We start from the raw sequence: 22,352 nt of genomic DNA, 5'->3' as shown, positions 1-22,352 counted from the left end.
GGGTCTAACTGCTCTCAACCCAGACTTCCTGTCAGCCTCTTCCCACCACACTTTGTGGTTCCTGGACTGTCCCCTCCTGAGGTTATCCCTACACAAGTGTAGAGGCTTCCATTTGCTCCGAGTTAGATACTCTTGTGCTTTCAGTTTGCTCATTTGTTTACTCTCTTGTCTGCTGTTGTTTGCTCTTCCTTTTTTGTCCTCATGGGCTGAATCTGTTATTAATTTTCTACTGTCTTTTTGAGGGGGTTTTAGGAAGGAGGTCATTCCTACAGAAAGCTTTTTATATCAGAAGGTAATGAAAATCTAGAGGCAAGAAGCAGCAGTGAGGCCTGTCATTCACTTTTTTCACCTCTTTTATCAAAACAGCAAATATATCCTAGTAATAGAAATGCCTGTTTGACCTCCATAGAACCTCTGATAACCTCTGATTTTGGAGGTTAATTCTGCATGAAAACTTTTCCTTTCCTCAGAGCTACAAATCTTTTTTGTAGATAAAAACTAGGTCTTTTGCTCTTCACATTACATGAACCCCTTTTAAGATATTTTATTCACTACTTATTCTATGGAATAATATAGAAGTCAGACTTTTTCCCCAGTCTTTTAAACTTTTGGAAATGCTTTAAAAACTTTAAAATCAGTGAATTTTTCATTTCCTCCTCCTAGTGGGTCTTCGTCTCTGCCTAGTCATTACATATTTTTTTCATTTAGTTGTTTTCTTTTTAGGATTTTACAGTTTTTGGAGGTAGCCTGTCCGGAGCACATGCCCAAAAGATCTGCAAAGTAAGTATTTAATGTTGCAAAACAAACTCAGTACTTTTATCAGTTACATGGGGTGGGTCAGAGGTGTGCAGCATGTGGTGCTGACCTGAAGGTTCCTTCAGTCTAGGGCAGGAGTTCTTAACATTTTTTGTAACATGGAACTCTTTGGCAGTCTTATGAAGCTGGGACCCACATTTTTATACATGCATAAAATAAAATATGTAGGAATAGAAGGGATTAAAAATATTAAAAATCACATATGTAATATATATGCTTCCTTATTTAATGTGTTTAACAAGATTTAGCAGTGGTTACACTCTGGTTTCAAAGTAGGTATGAATGAAAACAGTATTTTGAGATTATCTGCAGGAACTTTAATGGGACATAAAAATCTGTGACTTCTATTTATGACAAAAATCACAGGTATTTCTAATACTTCTGTGGTTAATAAAGATGTAAGATTTTCCCATCCAAGTTCATAGACTCCTTGCTCTAAGGGTCCAAGTTCACAAGCCACTTTGGGTTCTTGGGACCCCAAGTAAAGAACCCGTGGTCTAGGTGGAGAATTCAGTTGCTAAAAGAACAGTGCAGGGATTACATGATGGTATTTAAAAACCTCTGCTAGAGATTAGATGCTCTGGAAGTGAGTAATAGTGTAGATCACATTTGGAGAGTTTTGGAATTAAAGGTGCTATGCTTAGTTGCTCAGTTGTGTCCTACTCTTTGTGACCCCATGGACTGTAGCACACCAAGCTCCTCTGTCCATGGGGATTCTCCAGGTAGGAAAATTGGAGTGGGTTGCCATGTCCTCCTCCAGGGGATCTTCCCTACCCAGATATCAAACCCAGGTCTCCCACATTATGGACAGATTCTTTACTGTCTGAGCCACTAAGGAAGCCCAGAGGGAACTATGGCCTGTATGGGGATTGAACCTGTAACCTTGGTGTTACTAGGACCATGCTCTAACCAGCTGATCTAAAGGTAGACATTACTTAATAGCTGGGTGGGTTTCCCTGTGTAACAGAACACCTGGCTTCTCGATGTGGTCCTGGCATGTGTTATTCCTGAGACCTTGGGCCAATATCTTCACTTTTAAACCTTCCTAATTTTTCTTTTCTTACTGCCTCCATTATGATGGTTAAATGAAACAATGGAAGTGAAAGTACTTTGTAAATTCTCTAGCACTGTTAAAAATGTTGCTCATTAGGTTGTCAACTACTGACCTGTGAGAAAAATCTGTTCGTTGGAAGTAGAAGGCCTGAGCCTGGGTTCTGCTTAATAGATGGGTCCACATTTACTTTCACAAAAATACTGCTTTGGGGGACTTCCCTGGTGGTCCAGTGGCTAAGACTCCATGCTCTTGATGCAGGAGGCCTAGGTTCGATCCCTAGTTGGGAACTAGATCCCATATACCACAACTAAGACCCAGTGCAGCCAAATAAATACATAAACACTAAAAGAAAAATATTGCCTTGCCGTTCTGTCTTCTATCAGTTCTTTCAAAAGAGTAGTCGGGGACAAAACTGACTATTGAAAAAATATTACAGCCTGGGCCTCTGGCTCTAGAAATTGCCATGAATAGTCTTAACCTCTGCTAATGGGAAGTTCTTTGGCCCTGGGCTGCTTGGGGGTCTTTAATTAGCCCTTTAAATTTCTGATTTTCTGTCTTCCATGAAGGTACTCAGTCACCATGGGGAATGAAGCCAGTGTTACCGACTCCTGTTTTGAAAAGTACACTTAAAACATTTTCTAGAAAACCACTGTGGTGCTTTGTAAATACGGTTTTTCATAGCAAGATCCGTTGTCTCACAAAAAATTTCTCTGCTGTCTCAGATCATGGACCAAGCCCTCACAGTGGGGGCTCCAGTGATTGGACTGAATGACTCGGGGGGTGCACGGATTCAAGAGGGAGTGGAGTCTTTGGCTGGCTACGCAGACATCTTTCTGGTGAGAAACTGTTCAAAGAGAAGAATCAAAGAGTACAGGACTGAGTTCTCTAAGCTGTGTGCTGATTAGAGCTTCCTCATCTCACCTCCTTGTGTCCTGTGGCTCCTTCCTGTGTCACTGGGGGTGGCATGAGGGCAGATGAAAACCAAGAGAGATGGGAGTTCCCTAGAGGCCTAGTGGATAGGACTCTGCCATTGCGTGGGTTTTTAATCCCTGGTTGGGGGAACTGAGATCTTTCAAGCAGAGTGCTGCTACAAGGGGGAAAAAAAGCAAGAGAGGTAGAATGGGGAGGATTTTCTTCCTTTTTTACTCGTAGAGGCCTTGTACTTACTGGGGAAAAACAAAGATCATTCAGAAGTGAAAGTCACTTAAATTTTTTTTTTTTCAAAAGCAAGGAGGAAGGAATCTAAAAGGTTAAAATTAACCGACTTGCTGGAATTAGAAATTTTCTTATTATAATTTTTTTTGACTTTTTGTTTTATATTGGAGTATAGTTGATTAACAATGCTATGTTAGCTTTAGATGTATAGTGTAGTGATTCGTTTATATGTATACATGTATCTATAGGATTGGAATCGGAGAAGGCAATGGCATCCCACTCCAGTACTCTTGCCTGGAAAATCCCATGGGTGGAGGAGCCTGGTAGGCTGCAGTCCATGGGGTCACTAAGAGTCGGACACGACTGAGCGACTTCACTTTCACTTTTCACTTTCATGCACTGGAGAAGGAAATGGCAACCCACTCCAGTGTTCTTGCCTTGAGAATCCCAGGGATAGGGGAGCCTGGTGGGCTGCCGTCCCTGGGGTCACACAGAGTCGGACACGACTGAAGCAACTTAGCAGCAGCAGCAGCAGGCATAGGATTGGAAATTTTAAAAAAGCAGTGCTTTTTTTTTTTGGTTAAGACATTTCAAGATCATTACACAGAACAAAGTTCAAGCTGTAGTGCAAAGAAGAAAGAAATCTCCCTTCCCCCAGACCTCACCATTCAGGAACTTTTGGTGAACATCATTTCAGATATCTTTCTGCTTTCCTACAGACTGAAATTAAAGAGAAAGAAATAAAAAGAAACATAAAAATAAATTAAATGTGTTATTTGAAGTGGGAAGTGTATTGTGAGAGTGTAGTAAGGGAGGCTGGAGTGAGGGAGAGATCCTGCCAAATGGAAACTTAAGAGAAGGGACAGGTCAGCATTTCCAGGGAAGGGAGGAGAGATAGGATGGAGACAGGCAGACATTGTTTCTAATCAGGCCAGCTATTCTTGTTGTCCTCTGGCCTGCACACTTATGAAGGTTTTCATTCCTAGCCTCTGCCCTCTGTGATCAGACAGAAAAATGTGTGTTTACTTTGTGTATGATACTCGGCTAGTTGTGGGAGCACTTCGGTGCGTTGAGAAGCCACTTTGTAGATCTTAAACCTACTTTTTAATCTTTAAACTTGAGCTCTAGGGATAGCCCAGTAGGGAGTAAAGAAACTCCTAGATATCGTTTACCTGCATTCACCAGTTTACATTTTGCCTGTTTGCTCTTATCATTTTCTCTCTCTATGTGCATATTTGCATGTTATATTTTTTTGAAACATTTGAGAATAGATTGGAGATTGTGCACCCTTTATCTCCTAAATCCTTCATTGTTTTCTAAGAACAAGGACATTCTTGTATAAACAGAGTACCATAGTTAGGAAACTTCATACTGACTCATCGATGTTTTTCATATTCCATCAAATAATTCTAATAAAGACCTTTAAATTACTCCCCACTCCCTGGGCATCCCCCCCACCCCCAATCCAGTCTAGGATTAGGTACTGCCTTTAGTGCCTCAGAGGGTAAAGCATCTGTCTGCTATGCAGGAGAACCGGGTTTGATCCCTGGGTCGAACCCAGGGATCTTTCTCCCCCCGGAGAAAGAAATGGCAACCTATTCTAGTACTATTGCCTGGAAAATCCCATGGATGGAGGAGCCTGGTAGGCTGCAGTCCATGGGGTCGCAAAGAGTCAGACATGACTGAGAGACTTCACTTTCACTTTTAGTTGTCATATCTCTTTAATCTCCTTTAGTCTGGAACATTTCCTCAAATTTTGTTTGTCTTCCATGACTTCTGATATTTTAAAATACAGCTTTATTGAGATATAATTTACAAGTCATAAAATCCATCCATTGCATACAATTCAACAATTTCTAAAATATACTTAAACCATTACCACAATCTATAGTTTAGAATCTTTCCTTCCAAAAAGATCCTTTTTCATCTGACTCTTTTCACTTAGCATAATGTTTTTGAAGTTCATTCATATTGTACTGTTTATCAGTGGTTTGTGTTTATTGCTGAATAATATTATATAGATATACCACATTTTAATATACCATATTAAGAAGAGATGGCAAGAATACATGGAAGAACTGTACAAAAAAGATCTTCACGACCCAGATAATCATGATGATGTGATCACTAATCTAGAGCCAGACATCTTGGAATGTGAAGTCAAGTGGGCCTTAGAAAGCATCACTACGAACAAAGCTAGTGGAGGTGATGGAATTCCAGTTGAGCTGTTTCAAATCCTGAAAGATGATGCTGTGAAAGTGCTGCACTCCATATGCCAGCAAGTTTGGAAAACTGAGCAGTGGCCACAGGACTGGAAAAGGTCAGTTTTCATTCCAATTCCCAAGAAAGGCAATGCCAAAGAATGCTCAAACTACCACACAATTGCACTCATCTCACATGCTAGTAAAGTAATGCTCAAAATTCTCCAAGCCAGGCTTCAGCAATACGTGAACCGTGAACTCCCTGATGTACAAGCTGGTTTTAGAAAAGGCAGACGAACCAGAGATCAAATTGCCAACATCCACTGGATCATGGAAAAAGCAAGAGAGTTCTGGAAAAACATTTATTTCTGCTTTATTGACTCTGCCAAAGCCTTTGACTGTGTGGATCACAATAAACTGTGGAAAATTCTGAAAGAGATGGGAATACCAGACCACCTAACCTGCCTCTTGAGAAACCTGTATGCAGGTCAGGAAGCAACAGTTAGAACTGGACATGGAACAACGGACTGATTCCAAATAGGAAAAGGAGTACGTCAAGGCTGTATATTGTCACCCTGCTTATTTAACTTATATGCAGAGTACATCATGAGAAACACTGGACTGGAAGAAACAAGCTGGAATCAAGATTGCCGGGAGAAATCTCAATAACCTCAGATATGCAGATGACACCACCCTTATGGCAGAAAGTGAAGAGGAGCTAAAAAGCCTCTTGATGAACGTGAAAGAGGAGAGTGAAAAAGTTGGCTTAAAGCTCAACATTCAGAAAACGAAGATCATGGCATCTGGTCCCATCACTTCATGGGAAATAGATGGGGAAACAGTGGAAACAGTGTCAGACTTTATTTTTTTGGGCTCCAGAATCACTGCAGATGGTGACTGCAGCCATGAAATTAAAAGACGCTTACTCCTTGGAAGAAAAGTTATGACCAACCTAGATAGTATATTCAAAAGCAGAGACATTACTTTGCCGACTAAGGTCCGTCTAGTCAAGGCTATGGTTTTTCCAGTGGTCATGTATGGATGTGAGAGTTGGACTGTGAAGAAGGCTGAGCGCTGAAGAATTGATGGGTTTGAACTGTGGTGTTGGAGAAGACTCTTGAGAGTCCCTTGGACTGCAAGGAGATCCAACCAGTCCATTCTGAAGGAGATCAACCCTGGGATTTCTTTGGAAGGAATGATGCTAAAGCTGAAACTCCAGTACTTTGGCCACCTCATGCGAAGAGTTGACTCATTGGATAAGACTCTGATGCTGGGAGGGATTGGGGGCAGGAGGAAAAGGGGACAACAAAGGATGAGATGGCTGGATGGCATCACGGACTTGATGGATTTGAGTCTGAGTGAACTCCAGGAGATGGTGATGGACAAGGAGGCCTGGCGAGCTGCAATTCATGGGGTCGCAAAGAGTCAGACACGACTCAGCGACTGAACTGAACTGATACCACATTTTGGGGGCTTCCCTGGTGGGTCAGAGGTTAAAGCGTCTGCCTACGATGAGGGAGACCTGGGTTCGATCCCTGGGTCGGGAAGATCCCCTGGAGAAGGAAATGGCAATCCACTGCAGTACTCTTGCCTGGAATCCCATGGACGGAGGATCCTGGTGGGCTACAGTCCAGGGGGTCGCAAAGAGTCGGACACGACTGAGCGACTTCACTTCACTTCATACCACATTTTGTTTATCTAATTGATGGACATTTGGATTTCTACTTTATTATAAATAATGCTGCAATGTACATTTCTATATAAGTCATTGTGTGGACATATATTTTCATAACCCTTGAGTATATTCCTAAGAGTAGAATTATTGGTCAAATTGTTGAACCTAAGTTTGTGTGCCAGATGCACATTGAGGCCAAACAAAACTAAAATGTTGGAGTGTGGAATGGAGAAAAGTTTATTGTAGGGCCAAGGAAAGACCTGAACTCCTCAGTGTGTTTCAGGGAAGACTTTTTGGGAAGGTGAGGGAGGGGAGTAGCAGTGTGTCTGACCTTCCTCTATCTGGTTGATGGTGAGATAACATGGTGCTGTTCCAGCAATCTCACTCATCAGCATTCTGGTTCTAGCCAGGCTGGGGTCCAGTGCTTGTGCTTAGCCTCAAGTTACCATCCCCCATCCCAGTGGTAGAGGGCCTTAGTTTCTGTAGAACTCAGAGATATGTGTCAAATTGTTAGGCCCATCCCCTGAGGAGGAACAGGCCCAGGCCCCATTTACTCCCTTAACTAGTTATTGTTTGAATCTGCCCTTTGAAACTCAGGGAAGGTCTAGGAGACTGAACCATTTTTCCTACAAACAAAAATTGGGGGACACAGTAAGATTTTTGCACTTGGGAAGGTCTTACAAGATCCTGCTTGACTTCATTGTGATAAGTTTATGTGTAACTTTACAAGAAACTGCCAAATTTTTTTCCAAAGTGGCTGTAATTGAGGGTTTCAGGTTCTTGCCATCCTTGGTGACACTTAGCATTGTCATCCTTTTTCATTATAGCTATTTCAGGGATAAGTAGTGGTATCTAAGATTTTAATCTGTATTTTCCTGCTAATGAATCCAGTTGAGTATTTTTTAATGTGCATAGTAGTCATTTGTATATTTTATTTGCTGAAGCGTTCATTCAGATCTTTTGCTCATTTTGTAATTGGATCTTGAGTTGTGAGAGTTGTTTATATATTCTGGATACAAATCCTCTATCAGATAAGATTTACAAATTTATTTTTCTAGTCTGTAGCTTTTTGTTTCTTAATGGTGGCTTTTGAAGTGCAAAATTTTAAATTTTAATGTCCAGTTTATCAGTTTTTTCTATTGTGAATCATGCTTTATTTGTCATATGTAAGAACCCTGCCCAATATGTCATGAAGTCATGAAGATTTTGTCCAGTGTTTTGTTTTTTTTTTAATGGAGTTTTATAGATTTTGGCTCTCCTATTAGGTCTGTGATCCCTTTTGAGTTAATTTTTGAGTATGTTGTGAGGTCAGGGTCCAAACTCATCCTTGTCTCACCACCATTTACTGACATGATCATTCTTTCTCTCTTGAATTGTCCTGGCACTTTGGTGGAAAGAAAATCAGTTGAGATAAATTAAGGGTTTCTTTTTGGACTCAGTTCTTTTCCATTGATCTACATGGTTATCTTCACATCAGAAGTACACTCTTTCCTGGTATCCATATATGGTGTTTGTTGGTTCATTTGATGTTTTTCCACACGTCCCTCCGTCTCTATTCTTATTTTTTTTTTCCTTTTTCGCTATTCCTCAGATTGAATAGTTTCAGTTGTCTTGTCTTCAAATTCTCTCAGGTTCTTCTGCTTGCTAAAATCTGTTAAACCCCTTTAGTCACCTTTTTGTTCCAGTTACTGTACTTTTTAACTCCAGAATTTATGCTTGGTTTCTCTCTGTAATTTCTGTTTCGTTACGTCTTTCTCATTTTGTTCACACATTGTTTTCCTGATTCCCTATAGCTCACTCAACATATATAAGACAGTTAATATAACATCTTTGACTTATAATTCCATTGTCTGGGCTTCCCAGCAGTAGTTTTTGTCAGGTTCTTTTTTTCCCTGTAAATAGACTATACTAGGCTATTTCTTTGTGTGTTTGGTAATTTTTTATGTACTAGACATTGAATTATGTTTGGTAATGTTGGGGATCTAAATCTCCCACTTTTTAGATTGCTGATTTTTGCTTATTGAGGGCTGAAAAGTGAAAGTGTTAGTTGCTCAGTCGTGTTTGACTCTCTGTGAACCCATGAACTGTAGCCCACAAGGCTCCTGTGTCCATGGGATTTTTCCAGGCAAGAACACTAGAGTGAGTTGCCATTCACTTCTCCAGGGGACCTTCCTGACCCAGGGATTGAACCTGGGTCTCCTGCATTGCAGGCAGATTTTTTACCATCTGTGCCACCAGGGGCTTCCATTTGTGACTTTTCCAACTTATTTTTGCAAAATGTTTTCCATTTAAACATTTCCATTAAAACATTTTAATTCTGTTGCAGGAAGGGGAACCCCTTCCAGGACCTGAAAATGGGCTCTTGTCAAATAGTCACTGAGGGACACACATGCTAACAAAACAAGAGGTTTTATTGGGAAAGGGGTGCCTGGGTGGAGAGCAGTAGGGTAAGGGAACCCAGGAGAACTTCTCTGCCATGTGGTTTGCAGTCTCAGGTTTTATGGTGATGGGATTAGTTTCCGAGTTGTCTTTGGCCAGTTGTTCTGTTTGCTGATGGCACACTCAGCCAAGATGGATGCCAGCAAGAAGGATTCTGGGAGGTGTCAGGACACCTGGCACCTCCTTTTGACTTTTCCTGAACTCTTCTGGTTGATGGTGGCTTATTAGTTTCATGTTCTTTACCAGGACCTCCTTCATAAAATAACTCATGCAAGTGGTTACTGTGGTGTCTGGCCAGGGGGACAGGTTCAGTCACTGTGCTTCCCCTAACAATTCCATTGTGTCTGCAGTCACCTGGTGACCTGACAAAGATTTCTTTAAATATCTGGCTCCTAGGAGATGAGAAGTCCATCCCTTTAAATCCCATCTCAGCTGGGAAGTAGCTTTAGCCAGTCAGGGGTAAAACAATGGCTAGCCTCTGTGCTGGCCTCCCAGTGATCAAAACCCGTGATCAGTAACCAAAGCCACAAACCTGATTTTTGGAGGACAAGGCCCTTGTTACCCACCCTGATACCAGCTAGCCACCCTAGGAACCCAGGCTGCCACAGGGTTGTAGGCTGTGGGAGGGTAGCTACTGAGATCTGGGACTCTTTGCTGCAGTGCTGCAGTGCTTGTACCTGGACACACCTCGAGCAACAAAATACAGAGAAACTATATGGGACTAAAAATAACTTCATGCATGGGCAGTCAGGACAAATTCCGGACAAAAGATGCAAAAAAACCAGAAAACGCAACTGCTACTTCTCAGGAGCCTGGAGCGAAAGCAGGATACTGTGCATGCCCTCCTCTGACACCTGGACACACCCCTACCCTCACCCAATATAATGAACAAGCTTACCACCTGCCTGCCTCCCAATTTGGGGAACCAGCAACCAAAGGAAACTTGTTTGTTCTTGCTCCTCCCTGCTGAGCATGGGTTTCCCCCTCCTTCTGCTAATTAATGAAGCCAAGAACTCTGTTGCAAGACTACTATGCTAAATGTGAAAATTGACCGAAATTTACCTACCACTTTAGGAAGTCTTTCCTGGAAGCTACAAGTGTTCCTCTAGATTGCAGAGTTTCAAAAGAGTTGCTTCAGACAGTTCGTGCCAACTCCATAGTTATTTTGGTGGTGGGATGGATTCCTTTTCTATAATCTTTGATGTCACTCAAATATTATGTCAAACACGTATTTTTAACTGTACCTTTTCAATTCCTCTGAGCTTTTGGTACTGTATGAGTTTTTTAAGTGGTTACCCTTGTTGAAACTCAGCCTCTCTTCACAGGTGCCAAATAGAAACACGGAGACAAGAGTTTTGGGTGAAGTAGAAAAGACTAGCTTTTATTGCTTTGCCAGGCAAAGGGGGCCAGAGTGGGCTAATGCCCTGAAGACTGTGTGACCACCCATGGAAGGGGTAGTGAAGAGTTTTATAATATTCAAGGAGCAGGGCATGATCAGCTCGTGGACAGTTCTTGGATTGGTTGGCATCAAGGTGAAGTTTCTAGCATCATCAACTGTGGGGAAATTAACAAGATGGCTCCAGTCAGGCTCTCTTGCTCCATGTTCTCACACCCTCTCACCCTATGTTCTGTAAACAATGTCTTTGCAGGGTTATGTAACAGCTGAGATCAATTACAACAATACTCATGCACACCACGAGTTTTGTTCTATAAGTATATATAAGCTTCACCTGAAAAGCCCTGGCTGCTGGGGTGGCATCATGGTTACATTATGTGAGATAATGTGATGACTCGGTTATGGCTATGTTGCGGCTGCTGCTACAGTTGCTGTGTCAGCTAGGAGAGAGGCTGTGTTATGGCTGCCGTGCCAGCCAAGAGAGAATAAACATGTCTGCAGTTCCTATGGGTCCTTGTGTCTTCTTCCAGCCTCTTAGCTTGCCTACCCTGGGTTCAGTGAACAGTGTGAACAGCAAAACAATTGGCATCACGAACAGGATCAGCAATACAGTCAACCTTCGGGTTTCAACCAGTCCAAGGTCTATGTTCCTGTGGTTAGCATTTTTCATCTGGAGGGGGTCTGCTTCCTGTAAAAACAACTTAGGAATGTGTGTCAGGCGTTTATGTCTTTCAGGAAACTGGCAGTTTGGTGATTCTGTTATGTGGCAGAATTATAGTCTAAATTGTTACCAGTTCCTTAGCCCAACAGCTATTCTTTGTTTCTACATCTTCATATTTCCCACTCATTAACTCTTGAGCCAGCATTGTACTTCAAAAGCAAGGACACCGGGCTTGTACATGGTTTCAACTCTAAGGGTAATAAAATGTAAATTTATGTATTTCAAATTGATCCTGACTTAATTCTGGTAAAATATAAGAACTTTGTTCCAACAGAGCTCCACTTTTATCCTCCTTTCTTTGTGCTGTTATTGTTATAAGTCTAACATCAACGTGTTACCATTTTTGCTTTATGCACCCTTGTTGTTTTAAAAGTATTAAGAGAGAGAACTATGTTTATGCAGTATTGTATATTTAACCACAAATTTACCAGTTTTAGTGTTCTTACTTCTTGTGGATTTGAATTACCATCTGGTGATGTTTTCTTTCACCCTGAAGGACATCCTGAGCTTGTGTGGGCAATGATAGAGCCTTGGTTAAGAATGCCTTAGACTCCCACTGTTCTTATCACACAGTCAGCAGTTTTTCATTAGTAAACACACCTCTGTTAACATTTGGTCCAGTTTCAGAGCCCTGAAATATTTTTGACAATTTAATGATATTTTGTAGTTGGTTTTTGGAGAGTTTTCTGAACTCTTTACTCTGTCATAGCTGGAAGCCTGTTCACCCAGCTTGATATTTTTTCTGCAGAGTATGGACAGCTTTTCTTCATCTTTTTTTTAATAGTTGTGGTAAAATACACATAATAGAAAACTTACTAAATTTAAACATTCTTAAATGTACAGTTCAGTGGTCTTGAATACATTCATGATTTTGTGCACCTGTCACCATTGTTCATCTCCATAACTTTTTGTCTTGCAAAACTGAAACTCTGAACCCATTAAACAATTACTCTCTGTTATCCCCTTCCCCAGTCCCTGGTAATCACCATTCTACTCTGTCTCTATTATTTTGACTAAATAGCTTATTTAAGGAAAATTGTACACTGGTTTTCTGTGACTGGCTGAATAATATTCCACTGTATACACATACATTTTGTTTATCCATTCATCTGTTGATGGGCATTTGGGTTGATCCCACATTTTAGCTATTGTGAGTAATACTGCTATGAATGTGGGTGTAAAATTATCTCCTTGAGACGCTGTTTTACATTCTATATGGTATATCCCCAAAAGTAGATGTTGTGGGTTGGAAAAGAATTTCCTGACGTGAGGCAGACTGAGAGGAGGATTGAGTTTATTAGAGTGGGAGATGCTGTTATCACAGCGGCTGGCTCAAGCGAGAGCCCATGGGTTTTGTGGGCTAGTAGCCAATATTTGTAGCCTCACAACAAAGAAAATTCCTGCTGGAAGGGTGGCATTAGGTGATTGGTGAGGATGCTATAAGGTGGTAAACAAGGTGGATATTTTTATCTAATATGCTGTCAGAGAATAGGCCAGTTTAGATCAGAGGGGCTCTCAGCAACAGTTGTTATGGGGCTCTATCAGTTCCAGAGATGACCTTGGTTGTGGGGCTCCACATCTGTGGCCTTGCTACAAGGCCTTGCACCTGTGACTTTGGTATAGGACTCCACAGTAGACTTTCTGGATTGTGTGATAATTCTATTTAAAGGTTTTTGAAGAACTACCATGCTATTTGGAGAAGGCAATGGCATCCCACTCCAGTACTTTTGCCTGGAAAATCCCAGGGATGGAGGAGCCTGGTAGGCTGTAGTCCATGAGGTCGCTGAGTCAGACACGACTGAGCAACTTCCCTTTCACTTTTCACTTGCATGCATTGGAGAAGGAAATGGCAACCCACTCCAGTGTTCTTGCCTGGAGAATCTCAGGGATGGGGGAGCCTGGTGGGCTGCCGTCTATGGGGTCGCACAGAGTTGGACATGACTGAAGCGACTTAGCAGCAGCAGCAGGAACCATGCTATTTTTCGCAGCAGCTGTACCATTTTGCATTCCCACCAGGAGTGCACAAGGGACCCAGTTTCTCCTCATCCTTACTGACACTGCTTATTTTCTATTTTTTTAAATAGTAGCCATCCTAATGTGTGTGTTGTGGCATCTCATTCTAGGTTTGATTTGCCCTCATGCAAGTGATTCTGAGCTGGAGGGAGGGGCTTGCAACAATGAGGTGAGGTGCAACAACAATGGCTGCCTAACTTCCTAACTTGCCTTTTAGAACTAACACCCAAAAAAGATGTCCTTTTCATTATAGGGGACTGGAATGCAAAAGTAGGAAGTCAGGAAACACCTGGAATAACAGGCAAATTTGGCCTTGGAATGCGGAATGAAGCAGGGCAAAAACTAATAGAATTTTGCCAAGAAAATGCACTGGTCATAGCAAACACTCTCTTCCAACAACACAAGAGAAGACTCTACACATGGACATCACCAGATGGTCAACACTGAAATCAGATTGATTATATTCTTTGCAGCCGAAGATGGAGAAGCTCTATACAGTCAACAAGAACAAGACCAGGAGCTGACTGTGGCTCAGATCATGTACTCCTTATTACCAAATTCAGACTCAAATTGAAGAAAGTAGGGAAAACCGCTAGACCATTCAGATATGACCTAAATCAAATCCCTTATGATTATACTGTGGAAATGAGAAATAGATTTAAGGGCCTAGATCTGATAGATAGAGTGCCTGATGAACTATGGAATGAGGTTCGTGAAATTGTACAGGAGACAAGGATCAAGACCATCCCCATGGAAAAGAAATGCAAAAAAGCAAAATGGCTGTCTGGGGAGGCCTTACAAATAGCTGTGAAGAGAAGAGAGGCGAAAAGCAAAGGAGAAAAGGAAAGATATAAGCATCTGAATGCAGAGTTCCAAAGAATAGCAAGAAGAGATAAGAAAGCCTTCTTCAGCGATCAATGCAAAGAAATAGAGGAAAACAACAGAATGGGAAAGACTAGAGATCTCTTCAAGAAAATTAGAGATACCAAGGGAACATTTCATGCAAAGATGGGCTTGATAAAGGACAGAAATGGTCTGGATCTAACAGAAGCAGAAGATACTAAGAAGAGGTGGTGGGAATACACGGAAGAACTGTACAAAAAAACTGTATAAAAAAAAAGATCTTCACGACCCAGATAATCATGATGATGTGATCACTAATCTAGAGCCAGACATCTTGGAATGTGAAGTCAAGTGGGCCTTAGAAAGCATCACTACGAACAAAGCTAGTGGAGGTGATGGAATTCCAATTGAGCTATTTCAAATCCTGAAAGATGACGCTGTGAAAGTGCTGCACTCAATATGCCAGCAAATTTGGAAAACTCAGCAGTGGCCACAGGACTGGAAAAGGTCAGTTTTCATTCCAATTCCAAAGAAAGGCAATGCCAAAGAATGCTCAAACTACCACACAATTGCACTCATCTCACATGCTAGTAAAGTAATGCTCAAAATTCTCCAAGCCAGGCTTCAGCAGTACGTGAACCGTGAACTCCCTGATGTTCAAGCTGGTTTTAGAAAAGGCAGAGGAACCAGAGATCAAATTGCCAACATCCACTGGATCATAGAAAAAGCAAGAGAGTTCCAGAAAAACATCTATTTCTGCTTTATTGGCTATGCCAAATCCTTTGACTGTGTGGATCACAATGAACTGTGGAAAATTCTGAAAGAGATGGGCATACCAGACCACCTAACCTGCCTCTTGAGAAATCTGTATGCAGGCCAGGAAGCAACAGTTAGAACTGGACATGGAACAACAGACTGATTCCAAATAGGAAAAGGAGTACGTCAAGGCTGTATATTGTCACCCTGCTTATTTAACTTCTATGCAGAGTACATCATGAGAAACACTGGACTGGAAGAAACAGAAGCTGAAATCAAGATTGCCGGGAGAAATCTCAGTAACCTCAGATTTGCAGATGATACCACCCTTATGGCAGAAAGTGAAGAGGAGCTAAAAAGCCTCTTGATGAACGTGAAAGAGGAGAGTGAAAAAGTTGGCTTAAAGCTCAACATTCAGAAAACGAAGATCATGGCATCCGGTCCCATCACTTCATGGGAAATAGATGGGGAAACAGTAGAAACAATGTCAGACTTTATTTTTGGGGGCTCCAAAATCACTGCAGATGGTGACTGCATGAAATTCAAAGACGCTTACTCCTTGGAAGAAAAGTTATGACCAACCTAGATCGTATATTCAAAAGCAGAGACATGACTTTACCGACTAAGGTCCGTCTAGTCAAGGCTATGGTTTTTCCTGTGGTCATGTATGGATGTGAGAGTTGGACTGTGAAGAAGGCTGAGCGCCGAAGAATTGATGCTTTTGAACTGTGGTGTTGGAGAAGACTCTTGAGAGTCCCTTGGACTGCAAGGAGATCCAACCAGTCCATTCTGAAGGAGATCAACCCTGGGATTTCTTTGGAAGGAATGATGCTGAAGCTGAAACTCCAGTACTTTGGCCACCTCATGCGAAGAGTTGACTCATTGGAAAAGACTCTGATGCTGGGAGGAATTGGGGGCAGGAGGAGAAGGGGACAACAGGATGAGATGGCTGGATGGCATCATGGACTCAATGGACGTGAGTCTGAGTGAATTCCGGGAGATGGTGATGGACAGGGAGGCCTGGCATGCTGCGATTCATGGGGTCACAAAGAGTCAGACACGACTGAGCGACTGAACTGAAATGAACTTCCTAACTGCACCTCTGGTTAGAATCAGCAACTGACAATCGGAGCATAGATTTCCAATATTTGGAGGACAGAGTCCTTTTTGCCTTCATCTGGGTAAACTGTCCTAGGAAAACATGCATAGCTGCATGTGCCTCATGAGTTGGGTTAGGGGCTGGGTAGGGGTAGCTGCTGCTGTGCTAAGAGCTGAAATTTGAACCATAGTAATGTTTTGCATACTCTCTCTCCAAGAAATAAACAATGAATTAAAATCAACTAAACCTGTAGATTTAGTTACTCCTTGGAAGGAAAGTTATGACCAACCTAGACAGCATTTTCAAAAGCAGAAACATTACTTTGCCATCAAAGGTCCATTTGGTCAAGGCTATGGTTTTTCCAGTGGTCATGAATGGATGTGAGAGTTGGACTGTGAAGAAAGCTGAGCGCTGAAGAATTGATGGGTTTGAACTGTGGTGTTGGAGAAGACTCTTGAGAGTCCCTTGGACTGCAAGGAGATCCAACCAGTCCATTCTAAAGGAGATCAGTCCTCGGTGTTCTTTGGAAGGATTAACACTGAAGCTAAAACTCCAATACTTTGGCCACCTTATGTGAAGAGTTGACTTATTGGAAAAGACTCTGATGCTGGGAGGGATTGGGGGCAGGAGGAGAACGGGATGACAGAGGATGAGATGGCTGGATCTCATCATGGACTCAATGGATGTGAGTCTGAGTGAACTCCGGGAGTTGGTGATGGACAGGGAGGCCTGGCGTGCTGCGATACATGGGGTCACAGAGGGTCAGACACGACTGAGCAACTGAACTGAACTGAATCTTCCTTTGGAAGTTAAAAACCTTCAGTAGGCTCTGGAGTTCCAAAAAGTTGTGTGAGGCAGATTTTGCCAGTGCAGTTTTTGTCTAGGTGGGGTGTCAGATTCCTGGTGCTTCCCACTCTATATCTTCCCAGAATCCTCTCTATAGATCCTTTTTGTGCTGTCCTGAGCTATGTCCTGAGTTACAGAAATTGAGCTCAGACCCAGGGCAGGGCTAAAAATGGAGATATTTCTCTTAAGCTGACGTGGCTCAGGGAAGGATAGGAGCTGGTCATTGGGCTCATATCTTGTCAGGTCCTCCAGCCCCCTGGGAAATCTTGTTTTTCCCAAGAGATGGCCTGAGGGTTGGCTCTTCCCAGCTCCGTTGTCACTGTGGAACCCTTCTGGCTCCTTCTGCCTCCTTATTGTCCATCTGCCTTGTCTAGGGGTGGGCAGACATTGAAGACTTAGGGTAAACTAGCACTTCTCCTCTTAGCCTTACCCTGTAACTATTGGGTATCCTCTGTGTGGAGTGGGAAGGGGCTCCAGGTAGAGGTCAAGAGTCCAGGATAAGTGTTGGCCCTATGTATTATGCCTAAGGTTTCCATTCATCCTTCTAGCCAGTTTTGTACAGACAGAGGCTCTGGCTTGAGGTGTGTTTAAAGGTGGGGTGAGAGTGGTGGGGTTCTCTCTTGAGTTCATGTCCTGGTGGAGCTTTTGGAGAATGAGTGCCCTGCCAAGGAGAGAAGAGGTTATTTGGTCCAGAAAGTAATATGTCAACCCTCGCACCAGTTATGGGGAGAAGATCCCATATACAATTTTGGAAGAAACTGTACAGATTAGCTCTCTTGGATAGAATTTCTGTGAATAAAAGCCAAATGTACTTTCATTGTTGCCTCTGTCTTTCTGCAGATAATGCCTTGAACACCTCTATAACCAGATACCTTTCTCTTTTGGCAGAGGAATGTCACAGCATCCGGAGTCATCCCTCAGATTTCTCTGATCATGGGCCCATGTGCTGGTGGGGCTGTCTACTCCCCAGCCTTAACAGATTTCACGTTCATGGTGAAGGTAAGAAAGAAATTCCTGGTTTTCCTGCCCTTTGAGAGTTATGCAGCACCTCATGTGCAATAGCAATCATTCCTGACCCAGATCTGGGTTGTTATCTGTACAGTTGTATTGACTTTCAATGTAGTGATGATAAAATCTTGGTAGGGAGAAAGTTTTGGCATGAAAACTGCAGCTTGTGTGCATTCAGTGGCAGAATGTGCTTGGGTACTTCATTGGTGGGTGATTTTACTTGCTGATATGAATTGCAGATGATTTTAGATAATCAAAGGTTTCTATCCTCTGCCCAGACAGGTGATTATTTACTGGATTCTATTAGAAAGTTTCTCATGGAAAACTTTTCTGTAATCTGTTTCATTGGGAAGTTGTTTCTTGTGTTCTGCCTTTATTTATTCAGCTCTTTGCCATTTTATTATATTTTGTCTATGATGGTAATGTTAAATCTGATTTCTAGCTTCATTGTGCAAGGTACATATCTTTATTACATGATTTAGATGACTTGATGTTTTAAAATGATTTTGGGGAACTTCCCTGGCAGTTTAGTGGTAAAGACTTTGCCTTCAAATGCAGGGAGTTTGGGTTTGATCCCTGGGTCAGGAAGATCCCCTGGAGAAGGGAATGACAACCCACTCCAGTATTCTTGCCTGGAGAATTCCATGGACAGAGGAGCCTGGTGGGCTACAGTCTTTGGGGTCAAAAAGAATCAGACATGACTGGCCACCTCAAGCGAAGAGTTGACTCATTGGAAAAGCCTCTGATGCTGGGAGGGATTGGGAGCAGGAGGAGAAGGGGACGACAGAGGATGAGATGGCTGGATGGCATCACTGACTCGATGGACGTGAGTCTGAGTGAACTCCTGGAGTTGGTGATGGACAGGGAGGCCTGGCGTGCTGTGATTCATGGGGTCGCAAAGAGTCAGACACGACTGAGTGACTGAACTGAACTGAACTGGAAGCGACTAACATGCTTTTCTGGGAGCTAAGATCCCTTAGTCCTCATGGCCAAAAAATCAAAACATAAACAACAGAAGCAATATTATAACAAATTCAGGAAAGACTTTAAAAATGGTCCACATTTTAAAAAAAGTCATATAGATGGAATCATGCAATATGTAGCCTTTGAAAAAAATGATTTTCAAAAGAAGCCTATTTGAAATCATACGTGTAATAAATTACCCTTACCCTGATACTTAAAAAAGTCTTTTCTCTTAAAATATTTTTAAACATAATGAGCAATAAATGTCAGGACAAATTAGTGTGCAAAATGAAAGAGAATCATCCAAGATGAAAGCCGTGTAAACACAGGGAGCGTACATAGGAAACGCTTTTCTCTTTGGCATTAGGCATTAAGATTTAGCAGAGTCCTTACCCCTTAATTCAACTATTTTTTCTTAGTGATGGATTAAAAACAATCTAAAAGTTCAATGTTCAGTTTAGGTTGGGCTTTAAAAAATTAAGATGACCACATCCCTTACTTCCTGAACAAAGCGGATTCCTTGAACTTTGCCCACTAAATCTGTGTATCCCATACCTACCTGATGCTACCCTAGTTGTCTTCCTACCTGGTAGGAATGGAGGTGTGGGATCAGTTCCTCTGGCTAAAGCCTTCTTTCCTCCTCTTCCTACTTACATGCTGGTATTTTAAAGCATTTTCTCCTGTTTTATTGAGATATAATTGACATATAACATTGTTCTAGTTTAAGGTGTACATGTTGATTTGATATTGCAAAATGATTACCCCCATAGTCCTTGCATAAATGCCATTCCTATTTTGTGATGATAACATTTAGGATCTACTCTCTCAGCAGTTTTCCAGTGTATGATATGATATTTACTGATAACTAATCACCATGTTGTACAGTAAATCCCCAGAACTTATTCATCTTATAATTGCAAGGTTGTATCTTTCGATTAACATGCCCCCCCCACAACTTGGTAACCACCATTCTTTTTCTACTAGTTCAGCTGTTTTAGAGTCCACATATAAATGAGATCAAACAGTATTTCTCTTTCTCTGATTTATTTTACTTAGCATATACTAAGCAAAGTGCCCTAAGGGTCTATTCATGTCACAAATGGTAGGATTTCCTTTTCTATCATGGCTTGATATTTCTCTGTGTGTGGTTGTGTGTGTGAATGTGTGTTGCATTTTCTCCATTGATATGCATATCCAGTGAATAATGCTGTGTGTGTGTGTGTCACACTTTTTTTTTTAATCCGTTCATCCATCGGTGGGCACTTAGGTTGTTTCTGTATTTTGGTTATTGTGAATAATGCTGTATTGAACATGGAAATGCAGATATCTCTTTGAAGTCCTTTGGATATATACCCTGAAGTGAGACTGCTGGATCATTTTATAGTTCTGTTTTTAGCTTTTTGAGGAATCTTTCCATATTTTTTTCTACAATGGCTGTATCAATTTACATTCCTACCAGTGTGCACACGTGTTCCATTTTTTTCCACATCCTCACTAACACTTGTCATTTCTTGACTTTTTGGTAATTGGGATTCTTAACAGGTGTTTTGGTAATTCGCATTCTAACCTCATCATGGTTTTGGTTTGCATTTCCCTGATGATGAGTGATAATGAGCATCTTTTCATGTACCCATTTTTATATTCTCTTTGGAAAAATACCTGTTCAGGTCCTTTGCCCATTTTTTAATCAAGAAAACTTTGCTGTTGCTTGAGTTCTCTCTATATTTTGAATATTAACTCCTTATTAGATATATGATTTGCGAATAGTTTCTCCCATTCAGTAGGTTGCTGTTTCATTTTGTTGATTGTTTCTTTTGCCCTGTAGAAGCTTTTTACTTTGATACAGTCCCACTTAGTAATTTGTATTTTAAAATTCATTTATTTATGGATGTGCTGGGTCTTTATTGCTGTTCTAGGTATGAGGGTTTCCGTAATTGCAACATGTGGGCTCTAGGGTGCTGGCTCAGCAGATGTGGAGCATGGCGTAAGTTGCTTGGTGGCATGTGTGATCTTCCCAGACCAAGGATCAAAGCTGTGTCTCCTGCATTGGTGGGCGGTTTCTTTATCACTGAGCCACTATGGAAACCTCACATTTATTCTACTTCTGTTGCATCCTCTTTTGGTGTCATACATAAAATTATTGCCAAGACCAGTGTTAGGGAGTATTTCCCCTGTGTTTTTTTTTCTAGAAGTTTTACAGCTTCAGGTTTTTAAGTTGCTAATTCATTTTAAGTTAATTTTTGTGAGAGGTGTAAGATATGGGTCCAAGTCCAGTTTCACCTTCTGCATGCAGTTATCCAGTTTTCCCATTGTAAATTTACTGAAGAGACTCTCTTTTCCTCACTGAGTATTCTTGACTCACTTGTCAAGTATTCATTGACTGTATATGTGAGTGCTTGTTTCTGGGCTCTTGATTCTGTTCCATTAGTCTGTGTTTCCCTTTTTATGCCATGACAGACTTCTGTTGAAAAAAGCCATTGCAGTTTTGATAGGAGTTGCTTGGAATTTATAGATGGCTTTGGATAGTGTGAACATTTTGACAATATTTTTATCCATAAACATGGGTTCCCCTCCCCCATTTATTTGTGTCTTCTTTGGTGTTTTTCATCAAAGTCTTGTAGTTTTCAATTCCTTGGTTAAATTATTGTAATTGTTCGATGCTATTGTGAATAGGCTGGTTTTATTTCTTTCTCAGATATTTTGTATATAGTGTATATTTTGTATATAGTATGTAGAAGTATAGCTGATTTCTATGTTGACTTTGTATGCTTTGTCTTTTAATCCTGTGTTTTAACTGAACTGAACTGAATTCCATTCTTCACTGGTAGAATTTTAATACCTACATATTGGTACTACCTCCTCTTTCTCGTCCTCCACAACTAATCATTAAGCCTTAACCAGTCTGCATCTTAAATTTCCCATGTATTTAATGAGAGTACAGTAAAAATGCTAGCAGATTCTCCTTTAAAGGACTAGACAAGGTAAATATAAAGTTCATATTAGGGGGAAAACCACAGTGTAAAAATAGACATACCATGAAGGAAGTGCAATGAAGGGCTAGTGCTGCCAGGGGAGAAAATACATTATAAAGCTAAAATAACCAAAGCCGTTTGGTCAGTTTGTAAATAAGTAGCTGCTGCTGCTAAGTTGCTTCAGTTGTATTCGACTCTGTGCGACCCCATAGATGGCAGCCCACTAGGCTCCCCCGTCCCTGGGATTCTCCAGGCAAGAACACTGGAGTGGGTTGCCATTTCCTTCTCCAATGCATGAAAGTGAAAAGTCAAAGTGAAGTCACTCAGTCATGTCCGACTCTTAGTGACCCCATGGACTGCAGCCTACCAGACTCCTCTGTCCATGGGGTTTTTCC

At 41.5% G+C, this 22,352-nt stretch overlaps 1 protein-coding gene across 1 annotated transcript in view; it reads left to right on the top strand.

Annotated features, from left to right (window-relative positions):
- The window catches only part of PCCB (propionyl-CoA carboxylase subunit beta), a 98,777-nt gene that overhangs the window by 5,820 nt on the left and 70,605 nt on the right, over positions 1 to 22,352 (top strand). Inside the window, exons 4-6 of the mRNA XM_052638914.1 lie at positions 724 to 780; positions 2,593 to 2,706; positions 17,903 to 18,013. Coding sequence (XP_052494874.1) covers positions 724 to 780; positions 2,593 to 2,706; positions 17,903 to 18,013 — 282 coding nt within the window. The remainder of the gene's footprint in view (positions 1 to 723; positions 781 to 2,592; positions 2,707 to 17,902; positions 18,014 to 22,352) is intronic.

Source organism: Budorcas taxicolor, chromosome 1 (assembly GCF_023091745.1).
Source record: "Budorcas taxicolor isolate Tak-1 chromosome 1, Takin1.1, whole genome shotgun sequence".
Classification (NCBI taxonomy): Eukaryota; Metazoa; Chordata; class Mammalia; order Artiodactyla; family Bovidae; genus Budorcas; species Budorcas taxicolor.
Note: the sequence above shows the minus strand (reverse complement) of the source record. Positions and strands in the feature narration are given on the sequence as shown.